The 13,974-nt window shown below is 47.0% G+C and overlaps 1 protein-coding gene across 3 annotated transcripts in view; it reads right to left on the bottom strand.

The window, feature by feature from the left end:
• The window catches only part of MARCHF6 (membrane associated ring-CH-type finger 6), an 84,321-nt gene that overhangs the window by 19,017 nt on the left and 51,330 nt on the right, over nucleotides 1-13,974 (bottom strand). For all 3 annotated transcript variants that reach the window (XM_068108774.2, XM_078772959.1, XM_078772960.1), the window contains exons 9-16: nucleotides 13,293-13,325; nucleotides 10,630-10,681; nucleotides 9,991-10,049; nucleotides 9,718-9,798; nucleotides 5,256-5,324; nucleotides 5,073-5,147; nucleotides 4,724-4,858; nucleotides 404-523 (exon numbers count right to left, since the gene is read on the bottom strand). In XM_068108774.2, coding sequence (XP_067964875.2) covers nucleotides 404-523; nucleotides 4,724-4,858; nucleotides 5,073-5,147; nucleotides 5,256-5,324; nucleotides 9,718-9,798; nucleotides 9,991-10,049; nucleotides 10,630-10,681; nucleotides 13,293-13,325 — 624 coding nt within the window. The remainder of the gene's footprint in view (nucleotides 1-403; nucleotides 524-4,723; nucleotides 4,859-5,072; nucleotides 5,148-5,255; nucleotides 5,325-9,717; nucleotides 9,799-9,990; nucleotides 10,050-10,629; nucleotides 10,682-13,292; nucleotides 13,326-13,974) is intronic.

Raw genomic sequence — 13,974 nt, 5'->3', positions numbered from 1 at the left:
AATGCCGAATGCATACACAAAGTTTCATTTTAAATGTTTAAAAAAAAATGCACCCATAATTGCATGTTTTGGTATTTGACCTTTTGACACAAGTCCTCGGGGGTGGGGCCAAAAATGATACTGCTCTGGATCTTTGTGCCATTTTATGATCATAACTACCAGGTTTGGTAAATTTCTGCACAACTGTTGGGGAGGAGATAGCGTGACGGAAAGACAGAAGCACAGATGGAGCCGATTACAATATTCCTGTTTTTGTTTTTTTCAGAAAGTGTGGAGATAATAATAACAATAAAATCACAAATAAGAAAATCGGAGAATGGTAAAAAAAGGCACATTGAGTAGCACAAGTCCTGTACAAGAAACAACAACATGAACGTGTGAAGAGTGGCGAGCCGGTACAAACCACGGAGAGGACAAAACGTCGGGCATGGCGATAGATGGGCAAATGAATCATCTCCTGTACAGGGTTGAAGTCAGGATCATTGAGATTCCGCAAAAACCACAGCAGGCCTGGACGAAGCACCTGGGGAAAGGAAAACACCCATAATCAAGGAAGCACAATTTGGTGAGAAGGACCACACCTGAAGCCAGGCTCGCTGAAACAAAATCCGAGACACGCAACATCAAGGTAAAAACAAAATAAAGGAGGAAATTGATGAGGTGAGAGACAAATCATTGCTTTTGACAATTTGAACCAGAGATCTAATTGGCCAATGAAGACGTATAATAATGTGGGAGGCCTGTACGGCATCTGGAATTGCACCTGGTAGGGTGTGTATAACTGGAACTGCACTGCACCTGGTAGGGTGTGTATAACTGGCACTGCACATGGTATGGTGTGTATAACAGGCACTGCACATGGTTGGGTGTGTATAACTGGCATTGCACATGGTTAGGTGTGCATAACAGGCACTGCACAAGGTAGGGTGTGCATAACAGGCACTGCACATGGTAGGGTGTGTATAACAGGCACTGCACATGGTAGGGTGTGTTTAAATGGCACTGCACATGGTAAGGTGTGTATAACTGGCACTGCACATGGTATGGTGTGTATAACTGGCACTGCACATGGTGAGGTGTGTATAACAGGCACTGCACATGGTTGGGTGTGTATAACTGGCACTGCACATGGTTAGGTGTGCATAACAGGCACTGCACAAGGTAGGGTGTGCATAACAGGCACTGCACATGGTAGGGTGTGTTTAAATGGCACTGCACATGGTAAGGTGTGTATAACTGGAACTGCACATGGTTGGGTGTATAACTGGCACTGCACATGGTAAGGTGTGTATAACTGGAACTGCACATGGTTGGGTGTATAACTGGCACTGCACATGGTAAGGTGTGTATAACTGGAACTGCACATGGTTGGGTGTATAACTGGCATTGCACATGGCATGGTGTGTATAACTAGAACTGCACATGGCATGGTGTGTATAACTGGAACTGCACATGGTTGGGTGTGTATAACTGGCACTGCACATGGTTAGGTGTGCATAACAGGCACTGCACAAGGTAGGGTGTGCATAACAGGCACTGCACATGGTAGGGTGTGTTTAAATGGCACTGCACATGGTAAGGTGTGTATAACTGGAACTGCACATGGTTGGGTGTATAACTGGCACTGCACATGGTAAGGTGTGTATAACTGGAACTGCACATGGTTGGGTGTATAACTGGCATTGCACATGGCATGGTGTGTATAACTGGAACTGCACATGGCATGGTGTGTATAACTGGAACTGCACATGGTTGGGTGTGTATAACTGGCACTGCACATGGTTAGGTGTGTATAATGGCACTGCACATGGCATGGTGTGTATAACTGGAACTGCACATGGTTAGGTGTGTATAACAGGCACTGCACATGGTTGGGTGTGTATAACTGGCATTGCACATGGTTAGGTGTGCATAACAGGCACTGCACAAGGTAGGGTGTGCATAACGGCACTGCACATGGTAGGGTGTGCATAACGGCACTGCACATGGTTGGGTGTGTATAACTGGCATTGCACATGGTTAGGTGTGCATAACAGGCACTGCACAAGGTAGGGTGTGCATAACGGCACTGCACATGGTAGGGTGTGTATAACGGCACTGCACATGGCATGGTGTGTATAACGGCACTGCACATGGCATGGTGTGTATAACGGCACTGCACATGGCATGGTGTGTATAACGGCACTGCACATGGCATGGTGTGTATAACGGCACTGCACATGGCATGGTGTGTATAACGGCACTGCACATGGTATGGTGTGTATAACAGGCACTGCACATGGTTGGGTGTGTATAACTGGCATTGCACATGGTTAGGTGTGCATAACAGGCACTGCACAAGGTAGGGTGTGCATAACAGGCACTGCACATGGTAGGGTGTGTATAACAGGCACTGCACATGGTAGGGTGTGTTTAAATGGCACTGCACATGGCAAGGTGTGTATAACTGGCACTGCACATGGTATGGTGTGTATAACTGGCACTGCACATGGTGAGGTGTGTATAACAGGCACTGCACATGGTTGGGTGTGTATAACTGGCACTGCACATGGTTAGGTGTGCATAACAGGCACTGCACAAGGTAGGGTGTGCATAACAGGCACTGCACATGGTAGGGTGTGTTTAAATGGCACTGCACATGGTAAGGTGTGTATAACTGGAACTGCACATGGTTGGGTGTATAACTGGCACTGCACATGGTAAGGTGTGTATAACTGGAACTGCACATGGTTGGGTGTATAACTGGCACTGCACATGGTAAGGTGTGTATAACTGGAACTGCACATGGTTGGGTGTATAACTGGCATTGCACATGGCATGGTGTGTATAACTAGAACTGCACATGGCATGGTGTGTATAACTGGAACTGCACATGGTTGGGTGTGTATAACTGGCACTGCACATGGTTAGGTGTGCATAACAGGCACTGCACAAGGTAGGGTGTGCATAACAGGCACTGCACATGGTAGGGTGTGTTTAAATGGCACTGCACATGGTAAGGTGTGTATAACTGGAACTGCACATGGTTGGGTGTATAACTGGCATTGCACATGGTATGGTGTGTATAACTGGAACTGCACATGGCATGGTGTGTATAACTGGAACTGCACATGGTTGGGTGTGTATAACTGGCACTGCACATGGTTAGGTGTGTATAATGGCACTGCACATGGCATGGTGTGTATAACTGGAACTGCACATGGTTAGGTGTGTATAACAGGCACTGCACATGGTTGGGTGTGTATAACTGGCATTGCACATGGTTAGGTGTGCATAACAGGCACTGCACAAGGTAGGGTGTGCATAACGGCACTGCACATGGTAGGGTGTGTATAACGGCACTGCACATGGCATGGTGTGCATAACGGCACTGCACATGGTAGGGTGTGCATAACGGCACTGCACATGGTTGGGTGTGTATAACTGGCATTGCACATGGTTAGGTGTGCATAACAGGCACTGCACAAGGTAGGGTGTGCATAACGGCACTGCACATGGTAGGGTGTGTATAACGGCACTGCACATGGCATGGTGTGTATAACGGCACTGCACATGGCATGGTGTGTATAACGGCACTGCACATGGCATGGTGTGTATAACGGCACTGCACATGGCATGGTGTGTATAACGACACTGCACATGGCATGGTGTGTATAACGGCACTGCACATGGCATGGTGTGTATAACTGGCATTGCACATGGCATGGTGTGTATAACGGCATTGCACATGGTAGGGCGTGTGTGTATAACATTAGGTATGGTTCATTTGACACCATTGCTGAAGATCCACCAACTAGCGGTGGAAACGGTCCAGTGGTTGAACGAGCACACGGATTTGGAGATGCCTGCATTCGTGTCGTGCGTCAACGTTCAGCTATTGTGCTCGTGTTGGGTGAGAAATGGTGCCGAGTTTGTTCGATAAAAGCTCTTGTTCCCCAGAAGGGGAATTTTCAAATAGAATTACATAATCCTTGCAATTGTTGAGAAAACCGAAAATGATTTCGTGAAAATCAACAGCTTCTGCCACTTGCAACTGAGATGTAATTTTACATACATATACATACCCGTGCATACACATACATACGTACCCGTACATACACACACACCGTGCATACACATCGTCTGTGTCTGTGTCTCTCTGTCTCTCTGTCTGTCTGTCTGTGTCTCTGTCTCTGTCTCTGTCTCTCAGTGCCCCCTGTACCTCAGAGCAGGATTTTGCAATTTGGTCATATTGCCGGCGATAGCTCGCCTCCTCTTCACGAAGGACACCGTGGGATTTGTACCATCCACCAACCGGTGCGAGCAGAAGGGATGCTCAGTTTAACGTCCATCCGAGGGACGGCACACAACGATGAATCGTCCAGTCTATGAAACACCGGGACGACCTTTATAGCCGGATCAAGAATCACCCTCAGGATAGACAACCAGAGGTGAGCAGACAAACGTCTGGGCTATCCTGACAGACACGGACACACACAATAGGATAACTTTGTGCAAAATTAGCTGCAAACTGCCAGATATTGTAAGTACAGCAGTGCACGTGTGCATATAACAGCACGCACCTCGTGGAGAGGGGGGGGGGGGGTGATATTGGGGGACAAGGTACACACGTTGGGGATCAGTGCCGCTTCAAAACCGACTCGACAGGAAAAATCTACAGATCGTCAAGAGAAAAGGATGAAAAATTAAAATGACACCTCGACAGTAAATCCACGCGACTCACCTCTCTGAGCAAGAGTATAAAAGCCGCGAAGTAGAACACGTACACCATGCCCACGAGCCAGTGAAGAAACATGGTGGTTCCGGGAGCCGACTGGAAACTCGCTTTGCGGTCTTTCAACGTCGCATCGAACATTTCCTACAAAGGAGGAAGAAGCCTTATGGAGCCTTTTGAAGCTTTGCATGTAATGGACTCAACTCCCAGGATCTCTGTTGTGGATGCAATCCATGGACAAGTTCCATGTTAAAATCAAACATTCCCTCTTATGTCGAGCAAACATGCTGCATCCCAATGCCATCTTGGTTTCGAGACTATTTGTATTATTCCTCCAATACACATATTAAATACCTACCAGTGAACATATGTCAAGCCACCAGCCACAAATTAATGGAAAAACACCAATTTCAACAACAACCAGGAGAGACACCTGCACACGGAACACGCAGTTCAAGGGAAGAGGTACAGAACGTGGTCCATGTAAACTCAATACATCACCGATTTATTCATGAACACAAATTGTTAAAAAAAACTTCACCTTCACGACGACGTAGCCCAATCCGAGGAGCCTTTTGGAACGTCGGAATCTTATCAGTGACGCCAACGCCTGCATCACGTGAGGGTTAAGGATCGTCAAATCCTCCAAAATGTATCAGAGGAAAACAAAAAGAAAACCACAAAACATGTCATTAGCAGGAAGTGTTCATGCAGGTGTGCGCACTATTGGCCCAGTCTAACCGATACGAGATGACATTCATGGAGGTGTGCGCACTATTGGCCCAGTCTAACCGATACTAGATGACATTCATGGAGGTGTGCACACTATTGGCCCAGTCTAACCGATACGAGATGACATTCATGGAGGTGTACGCACTATTGGCCCAGTCTAACCGATACGAGATCACATTCATGGAGGTGTGCGCACTATTGGCCCAGTCTAACCGTTACGAGATCACATTCATGGAGGTGTGCGCACTATTGGCCCAGTCTAACCGATACAAGATGACATTCATGGAGGTGTGCACACTATTGGCCCAGTCTAACCGTTACGAGATCACATTCATGGAGGTGTGTGCACTATTGGCCCAGTCTAACCGATACAAGATGACATTCATGGAGGTGTGCGCACTATTGGCCCAGTGTAACCGATACAAGATCACATTCATGGAGGTGTGCGCACTATTGGCCCAGTCTAACCGATACGAGATGACATTCATGGAGGTGTGCGCACTATTGGCCCAGTCTAACCGATACAAGATCACATTCATGGAGGTGTGCGCACTATTGGCCCAGTCTAACCGTTACGAGATCACATTCATGGAGGTGTGTGCACTATTGGCCCAGTCTAACCGATACAAGATGACATTCATGGAGGTGTGCGCACTATTGGCCCAGTCTAACCGATACAAGATCACATTCATGGAGGTGTGTGCACTATTGGCCCAGTCTAACTGATACAAGATCACATTCATGGAGGTGTGCGCACTATTGGCCCAGTCTAACCGATACGAGATGACATTCATGGAGGTGTGCGCACTATTGGCCCAGTCTAACCGATACAAGATGACATTCATGGAGGTGTGCGCACTATTGGCCCAGTCTAACCGATACAAGATGACATTCATGGAGGTGTGCGCACTATTGGCCCAGTCTAACCGATACGAGATCACATTCATGGAGGTGTGCGCACTATTGGCCCAGTCTAACCGTTACGAGATCACATTCATGGAGGTGTGCGCACTATTGGCCCAGTCTAACCGATACGAGATCACATTCATGGAGGTGTGCGCACTATTGGCCCAGTCTAACCGATACAAGATGACATTCATGGAGGTGTGCGCACTATTGGCCCAGTCTAACCGATACGAGATCACATTCATGGAGGTGTACGCACTATTGGCCCAGTCTAACCGATACGAGATGACATTCATGGAGGTGTGCGCACTATTGGCCCAGTCTAACCGATACTAGATGACATTCATGGAGGTGTACGCACTATTGGCCCAGTCTAACCGATACGAGATGACATTCATGGAGGTGTGCGCACTATTGGCCCAGTCTAACCGATACAAGATGACATTCATGGAGGTGTGCGCACTATTGGCCCAGTCTAACCGATACAAGATGACATTCATGGAGGTGTGTGCACTATTGGCCCAGTCTAACCGATACAAGATGACATTCAAGGAGGTGTACGCACTATTGGCCCAGTCTAACCGATACAAGATGACATTCATGGAGGTGTGCGCACTATTGGCCCAGTGTAACCGATACAAGATGACATTCATGGAGGTGTGCGCACTATTGGCCCAGTCTAACCGATACAAGATGACATTCAAGGAGGTGTACGCACTATTGGCCCAGTCTAACCGATACAAGATGACATTCATGGAGGTGTACGCACTATTGGCCCAGTCTAACCGATACAAGATGACATTCAAGGAGGTGTACGCACTATTGGCCCAGTCTAACCGATACAAGATGACATTCATGGAGGTGTGTGCACTATTGGCCCAGTCTAACCGATACAAGATGACATTCAAGGAGGTGTACGCACTATTGGCCCAGTCTAACCGATACAAGATGACATTCATGGAGGTGTGCGCACTATTGGCCCAGTCTAACCGATACGAGATCACATTCATGGAGGTGTGTGCACTATTGGCCCAGTCTAACCGATACGAGATCACATTCATGGAGGTGTGCGCACTATTGGCCCAGTCTAACCGATACGAGATCACATTCATGGAGGTGTGCGCACTATTGGCCCAGTCTAACCGATACAAGATGACATTCATGGAGGTGTACGCACTATTGGCCCAGTCTAACCGATACAAGATGACATTCGTGGAGGTGTGCGCACTATTGGCCCAGTCTAACCGATACAAGATGACATTCGTGGAGGTGTGCGCACTATTGGCCCAGTCTAACCGATACAAGATGACATTCATGGAGGTGTGCGTACTATTGGCCCAGTCTAACCGATACGAGATCACATTCATGGAGGTGTGCGCACTATTGGCCCAGTCTAACCGATACAAGATGACATTCATGGAGGTGTGCGCACTATTGGCCCAGTCTAACCGATACAAGATGACATTCATGGAGGTGTACGCACTATTGGCCCAGTCTAACCGATACAAGATGACATTCATGGAGGTGTGCGCACTATTGGCCCAGTCTAACCGATACGAGATCACATTCATGGAGGTGTACGCACTATTGGCCCAGTCTAACCGATACAAGATGACATTCGTGGAGGTGTGCGCACTATTGGCCCAGTCTAACCGATACAAGATGACATTCGTGGAGGTGTGCGCACTATTGGCCCAGTCTAACCGATACAAGATGACATTCATGGAGGTGTGCGTACTATTGGCCCAGTCTAACCGATACGAGATCACATTCATGGAGGTGTGCGCACTATTGGCCCAGTCTAACCGATACAAGATGACATTCATGGAGGTGTGCGCACTATTGGCCCAGTCTAACCGATACAAGATGACATTCATGGAGGTGTACGCACTATTGGCCCAGTCTAACCGATACAAGATGACATTCATGGAGGTGTGCGCACTATTGGCCCAGTCTAACCGATACGAGATCACATTCATGGAGGTGTGCACACTATTGGCCCAGTCTAACCGATACAAGATGACATTCATGGAGGTGTGCGCACTATTGGCCCAGTCTAACCGATACGAGATCACATTCATGGAGGTGTACGCACTATTGGCCCAGTCTAACCGATACAAGATGACATTCATGGAGGTGTACGCACTATTGGCCCAGTCTAACCGATACAAGATGACATTCATGGAGGTGTACGCACTATTGGCCCAGTCTAACCGATACAAGATGACATTCATGGAGGTGTACGCACTATTGGCCCAGTCTAACCGATACAAGATGACATTCATGGAGGTGTGCGCACTATTGGCCCAGTCTAACCGATACGAGATCACATTCATGGAGGTGTGCGCACTATTGGCCCAGTCTAACCGATACAAGATGACATTCATGGAGGTGTACGCACTATTGGCCCAGTCTAACCGATACAAGATGACATTCATGGAGGTGTACGCACTATTGGCCCAGTCTAACCGATACAAGATGACATTCATGGAGGTGTGCGCACTATTGGCCCAGTCTAACCGATACAAGATGACATTCAAGGAGGTGTACGCACTATTGGCCCAGTCTAACCGATACAAGATGACATTCATGGAGGTGTGCGCACTATTGGCCCGGTTTAAAATAAAGCACAACATCAGCATTCGCTTCAAGGTCTTTTTGACAAATTTTGATGATTCCAAGAGATGTTAACTTCTTCTATTAAATATAAAAACTTTCTCGATTGTATATTTATTTATTGCCATTGCTTTGTGAGAATTTGTAGACAAGATAATTGAATAAAACACTCGTTCTAACAAGTCCAAAGAAGCGCTTTAAGATTTGTCATCAATGCTCGCTACAGAAGGATATTTATCGCCTGATAAAGCGCAATCTCTGAAATCATACGTCATGTCTCCGAGCATTCATGAGAACCAATCAGCTGGAGCGTGGTCTGACAGGATATTAGAGAGGTATGAACATTCCTGTCTGAACTGCATAGCCTGGGTGTGAATCTCGGCACCAGCTATAAACTACCACCCTGGTGTTTCGCAGGCAGGGTGACCCTTCGACGTGTACGCCGTCCCTCGTATGGACGTTAAACCGGGCGTCCCGTCTACCAGCGTTAGTTGGTGGGCGTTGAAGATCCCATGGTGGCTTTCGTGAAGAAGAGCTGAGCAATCATTGGCAACCTGGCCAAATGCCAAATTCCAGATCTAAGGGGGCACTGCATCAACGACGCCGATGAGCCCCACATTAAATGCTGCTACCAACAGCCAAGTGTTGCGTACAAATGAACAATTTGTGGTAGAGAAGAAGAAGAAGAAGAAGCTCCATACGGTACGAATGGCATGTTTGAGATCTTCAGACCAAGTTTCAAAGGATACATGACAAAACACCAGCACCACAGCCAGCAAGATGTAGCCAACAATGGTCGTGATCAGTCCCTCAAAATGCGATGCTTCAACCTGCAGCCGACAAATGCGAGATATGTTAGAACAGTCGAATCCCAAAGGTTAAAGTAACTAAACTTAGGAATGTTTAAATAAAATGAGGAAAAGCAACCGTTATCACAAATAAAGATACCGAAACACTACGTGCTCACTTTGTTCAGATTTGCTTTGTATTTGTGCAACAACAACACGCTACTGTGGACTTACATGCTCCTTCATTCCCATGGCGACGACCGAGTAGTGTCCCACGTGGTAGGGACAAAACGCTGTGAGGTGGCGATACAGCATTCAGGTGGAAGGTACAGAAAGAGGAGACAAAAAAGGAGGGGGCGGGGGGGTGGGTGGAGGGGTGAAGGTGGTGGTGAGAGGGACCATCTATTTATTACATAAGCAAATATGGTGGAAATGTTTACCTGTGCACACCTTAATCTTTGTTACATTGTAAATGTTTAAACTTAGACCAAAGAGAAAGGTCAATGTAAATGATATAAGTGCACTAAGAATCATAAAATTAAATATTGTGGTTTGTCAAATAAACAGATCACACAAAGTTATCATGAGACCCCAAAACCACCAACCACCCACTACCCACTACCCACCCCAATGCGTACAGAACATAACACATGGTTGGTTCCAAATGCATTGTCCGTTTGAAACGGCACAATCTGATGTACAAACACATCACATGATTTAATCATTTACAGCAACTTTCCTATCACACCCAAATTAAATGTATTTGGCAGGTGGCACAGAGACCAGGCACAGGTGGCACAGGTGGCACAGAGACCAGCCAAATGTGGCATTAAATCGGCAAATAATCATCAAAAACATACGTAACATACGTACCAAACACCAAGATGAACAAGGTATTCAGGGAAACCACCCAAAACACGTGCTCCTGCAAAACGACAACACAAGTTAATTAACATTTGTCCCCAAATCAACCGATTGATTTTATTTATTTATCTTTGTATGCAAAGTCGAGGCTCGTGTAAGAGCTAACACATTAAACACAAAAAACATAAACAGACACATGAAACATATAATAAAGGGAGCGGGAGACAAGAGGGGGGGGGGGGGGGGGGGAGGTGGGAGAGAGGAAGGCACACAAGCACAACAACAGTAGAGAACAAGCACAACAATAGCAGAGAACAAGCACAACAATAGTAGAGTGGGGGGCGTGGGGGAGTACACTGTATAAAACAAATGAACACTACTAGGAATTTCAGGAATGAAGTTGGAGATCGAAAGAGGTGGATTTGCGGTGTTTTAACGGGGTTAGAAAATATCAATGTTTTGGATGGGGGAAGATAAGAGATGGTGGTGAACAGCTGTTTTGAAGACCTGGAGGATGGAGTGGGATTGAAGAGAGTGAGGGAGTTTGTTCCAGAGGCGGGAAAAAAGAGGAATGAAGGAGTGAAGGTGAGCAGAGAGTCTTGATTTTGGCAGTTTCACCAGAAGAGGGTTGCTGACAGATTATGTGTGTCCTGAAGGAATATTTGGGGGACAGAGCACAGACAGACCAGGGGGAGTAAGGACAAAGAGGAGTTGGTAGAAGATTCCAATGATTCTGAATGCTTTGTTTTCAACCGCGTGAAGCCAAGCTAAGTGTGAGGCAGGAGCACCAGCCCAGAGGGGAGAGCAGTATTCCATTGAGCTGCGGATGAAAGCCTTGTATGTGGTGAGGAGCTCAGAAGTGCCCAGAAAAGACTTCGCACGACGGAGGATGCCCAGTCGGCGACTGGCTTTGGAGGCCAGCTTGGAAATGTGGTTTTCCCAAGAAAGATCATGGCAGATAGCGAGACCCAAAAGCTTGAGTGACAGAACTTCTTCGAGAAGATTGTTACGAAACTAGACGGTAGGGTTGTCCAGACGGTCTTTTCGGAGAGACACAGTAAGAGTGTGAGATTTTTCAGGATTGAAAGACATCTTCCATGTGTTTGAGCAGTTTGTGATTTTGTCCAGGTCTGCAGAGAGTGAAGAGGCTGTTGCCTGCCGATCTGAGGGTTGACATATGGAGCGGCAGAGGGTGGAGTCATCAGCAAAGAGACAGAGAGGATTTTCAAGAGAGTCAGAGAGATCATTGATGAAGACGAGAAAAAGCACAGGGCCCAGAACACTGCCTTGGGGAACTCCAGCCTGAACAGGAAGAGGAGATGAGAGAATTCCATTCAGGGCCACACGTTGACTACGACCGGAAAGGAAGTCCACAAGCCATGCGTGGAGATGGAAGATGGACTTGACTTGTCAAGTCAGTGAGGGTCAACAACGATTGTGGCACCACCGAGATCGAGCTTAGTGATGACGATTCCTCATCGGAAGTACACCGCAGGGGCATTGTACTTGGAGATCATTAATTCTTCAGCAATTTGATTTTCTGGGCAAATACATAAAACAGTGTCTTCACCCAGTTACCGAGTACAAGTTGAAGTGCAGTACAAGTCGATGTGCAGTGCAAGTCGATGTACAGTGCAAGTCGATGTGCAGTGCAAGTCGATGTGCAGTGCAAGTCGATGTGCAGTGCAAGTCGATGTGCAGTGCAAGTCGATGTGCAGTGCAAGTCGATGTGCAGTGCAAGTCGATGTGCAGTGCAAGTCGATGTGCAGTGCAAGTCGATGTGCAGTGCAAGTCGATGTGCAGTGCAAGTCGATGTGCAGCGCAAGTCGATGTGCAGCGCAAGTCGATGTGCAGCGCAAGTCGATGTGCAGCGCAAGTCCGCGTGCAGCGCAAGTCCGCGTGCAGCGCAAGTCCGTGTGCAGCGCAAGTCCGTGTGCAGCGCAGGTCCGTGTGGAGCACAGGTCCATGTGGCGCAGAAGTCCATGTGGAGCGCAGGTCCGTGTGCAGCGCAGGTCCGAGTGCAGCGCAAGTCCATGTGCAGCGCAAGTCCATGTGCAGCGCAAGTCCATGTGCAGCGCAAGTCCATGTGCAGCGCAAGTCCATGTGGAGCGCAAGTCCATGTGGAGCACAGGTCCATGTGGAGCACAAGTCCATGTGGAGCACAAGTCCATGTGGAGCACAAGTCCACGTGGAGTACAAGTCGGCTGCATAACCATTCTTCACCTAACCTCGTGATCACAGATTCAGGGGTTTGCATGATGGACCAACATGACACACAACGGAATGCATTTTAATTAATACATGGATGCTTCCTGGATTTAAAAAAAAATTTGATTCCTGATTTCTCGATGTATTAAGAAGACAACAAACCAGCCACAGCCGTTATTAAATAAAATGTACATATACAGCATCGTGAAACAGCAAAATTACATCTGCATCTCTTGTTTACTCTCATTTAAACATCACTTTGCAGCACAAAGTTCGGGTGAGAACCGTTAACCAATGTAAACCTTAGGAGTGGTAAGTGTTACGGATGAGTGGGACATGGAAGGAAAGTTAGCTGGATAAAGGACTTTCCTCCAGGATAGCAGCTCCGCTGTCACTGTAAAGCCGATTGTAATGTATCCAAGAAAAGACAAACGTAGGAAATCATAAACCATACATTTACTCACCAGAAACACAAGAGATCCATCAAGGCCCAACATCTGTTCAAGCATAAAGAGCTATGGTTAGGATGTGGAGTTGTTTTTTTTAAACTTCAAAATATAATAAGGAACAAACAAAAACATTAAGCTAAAGTTTTCCCAGCCTACGTGAAGATTCATTCATTCATTCATTCATTTCATGTGCAGTATGTGGATACGGGTTTGCATCATTGCTGGAAGTGCGGCTGTGCCGATGATGCAGATGATGCAGTGCCCCCTGCTGGTTAGGGCAGGAATTTGTAATTTGTTCAGGATGCCGGCGATACCTCGCCTACTCTTCTCGAAGGACACCGTGGGATCTTTAAAGGGGAACCCAAACGCTCAGACCACCTCGACGCTAATCTATCCCTTAATTCCCTACAAATTAGATATGATGTGTCTTTTCCGATTTAGAAAGTGGGTAATTTTGCGATTAAAAGTCTAAATCATCATCTTCACGATTAGCCATGGCGTCGCACTAGGAAGTTGATCGCCACTTCTGTATTGTTTACGGGTTACATCGCAGTACAATTTAACTCAAATGGCGAATAAATTTTGAATTTCTACAAATATGCAGGGCCGATGCATCCTTGGTGGTTGTAGTAATACAAACCGAGATGGTTTAATGCCACCAATGGCCAAAATAGTCGAGAGTTGCCACAAATTGGAC

The sequence above is a fragment of the Myxine glutinosa genome, chromosome 2, assembly GCF_964187855.1.
Source record: "Myxine glutinosa chromosome 2, kmMyxGlut1.1, whole genome shotgun sequence".
Taxonomy (NCBI): Eukaryota; Metazoa; Chordata; class Myxini; order Myxiniformes; family Myxinidae; genus Myxine; species Myxine glutinosa.
This window is presented reverse-complemented; position numbering and strand designations above follow the sequence as displayed.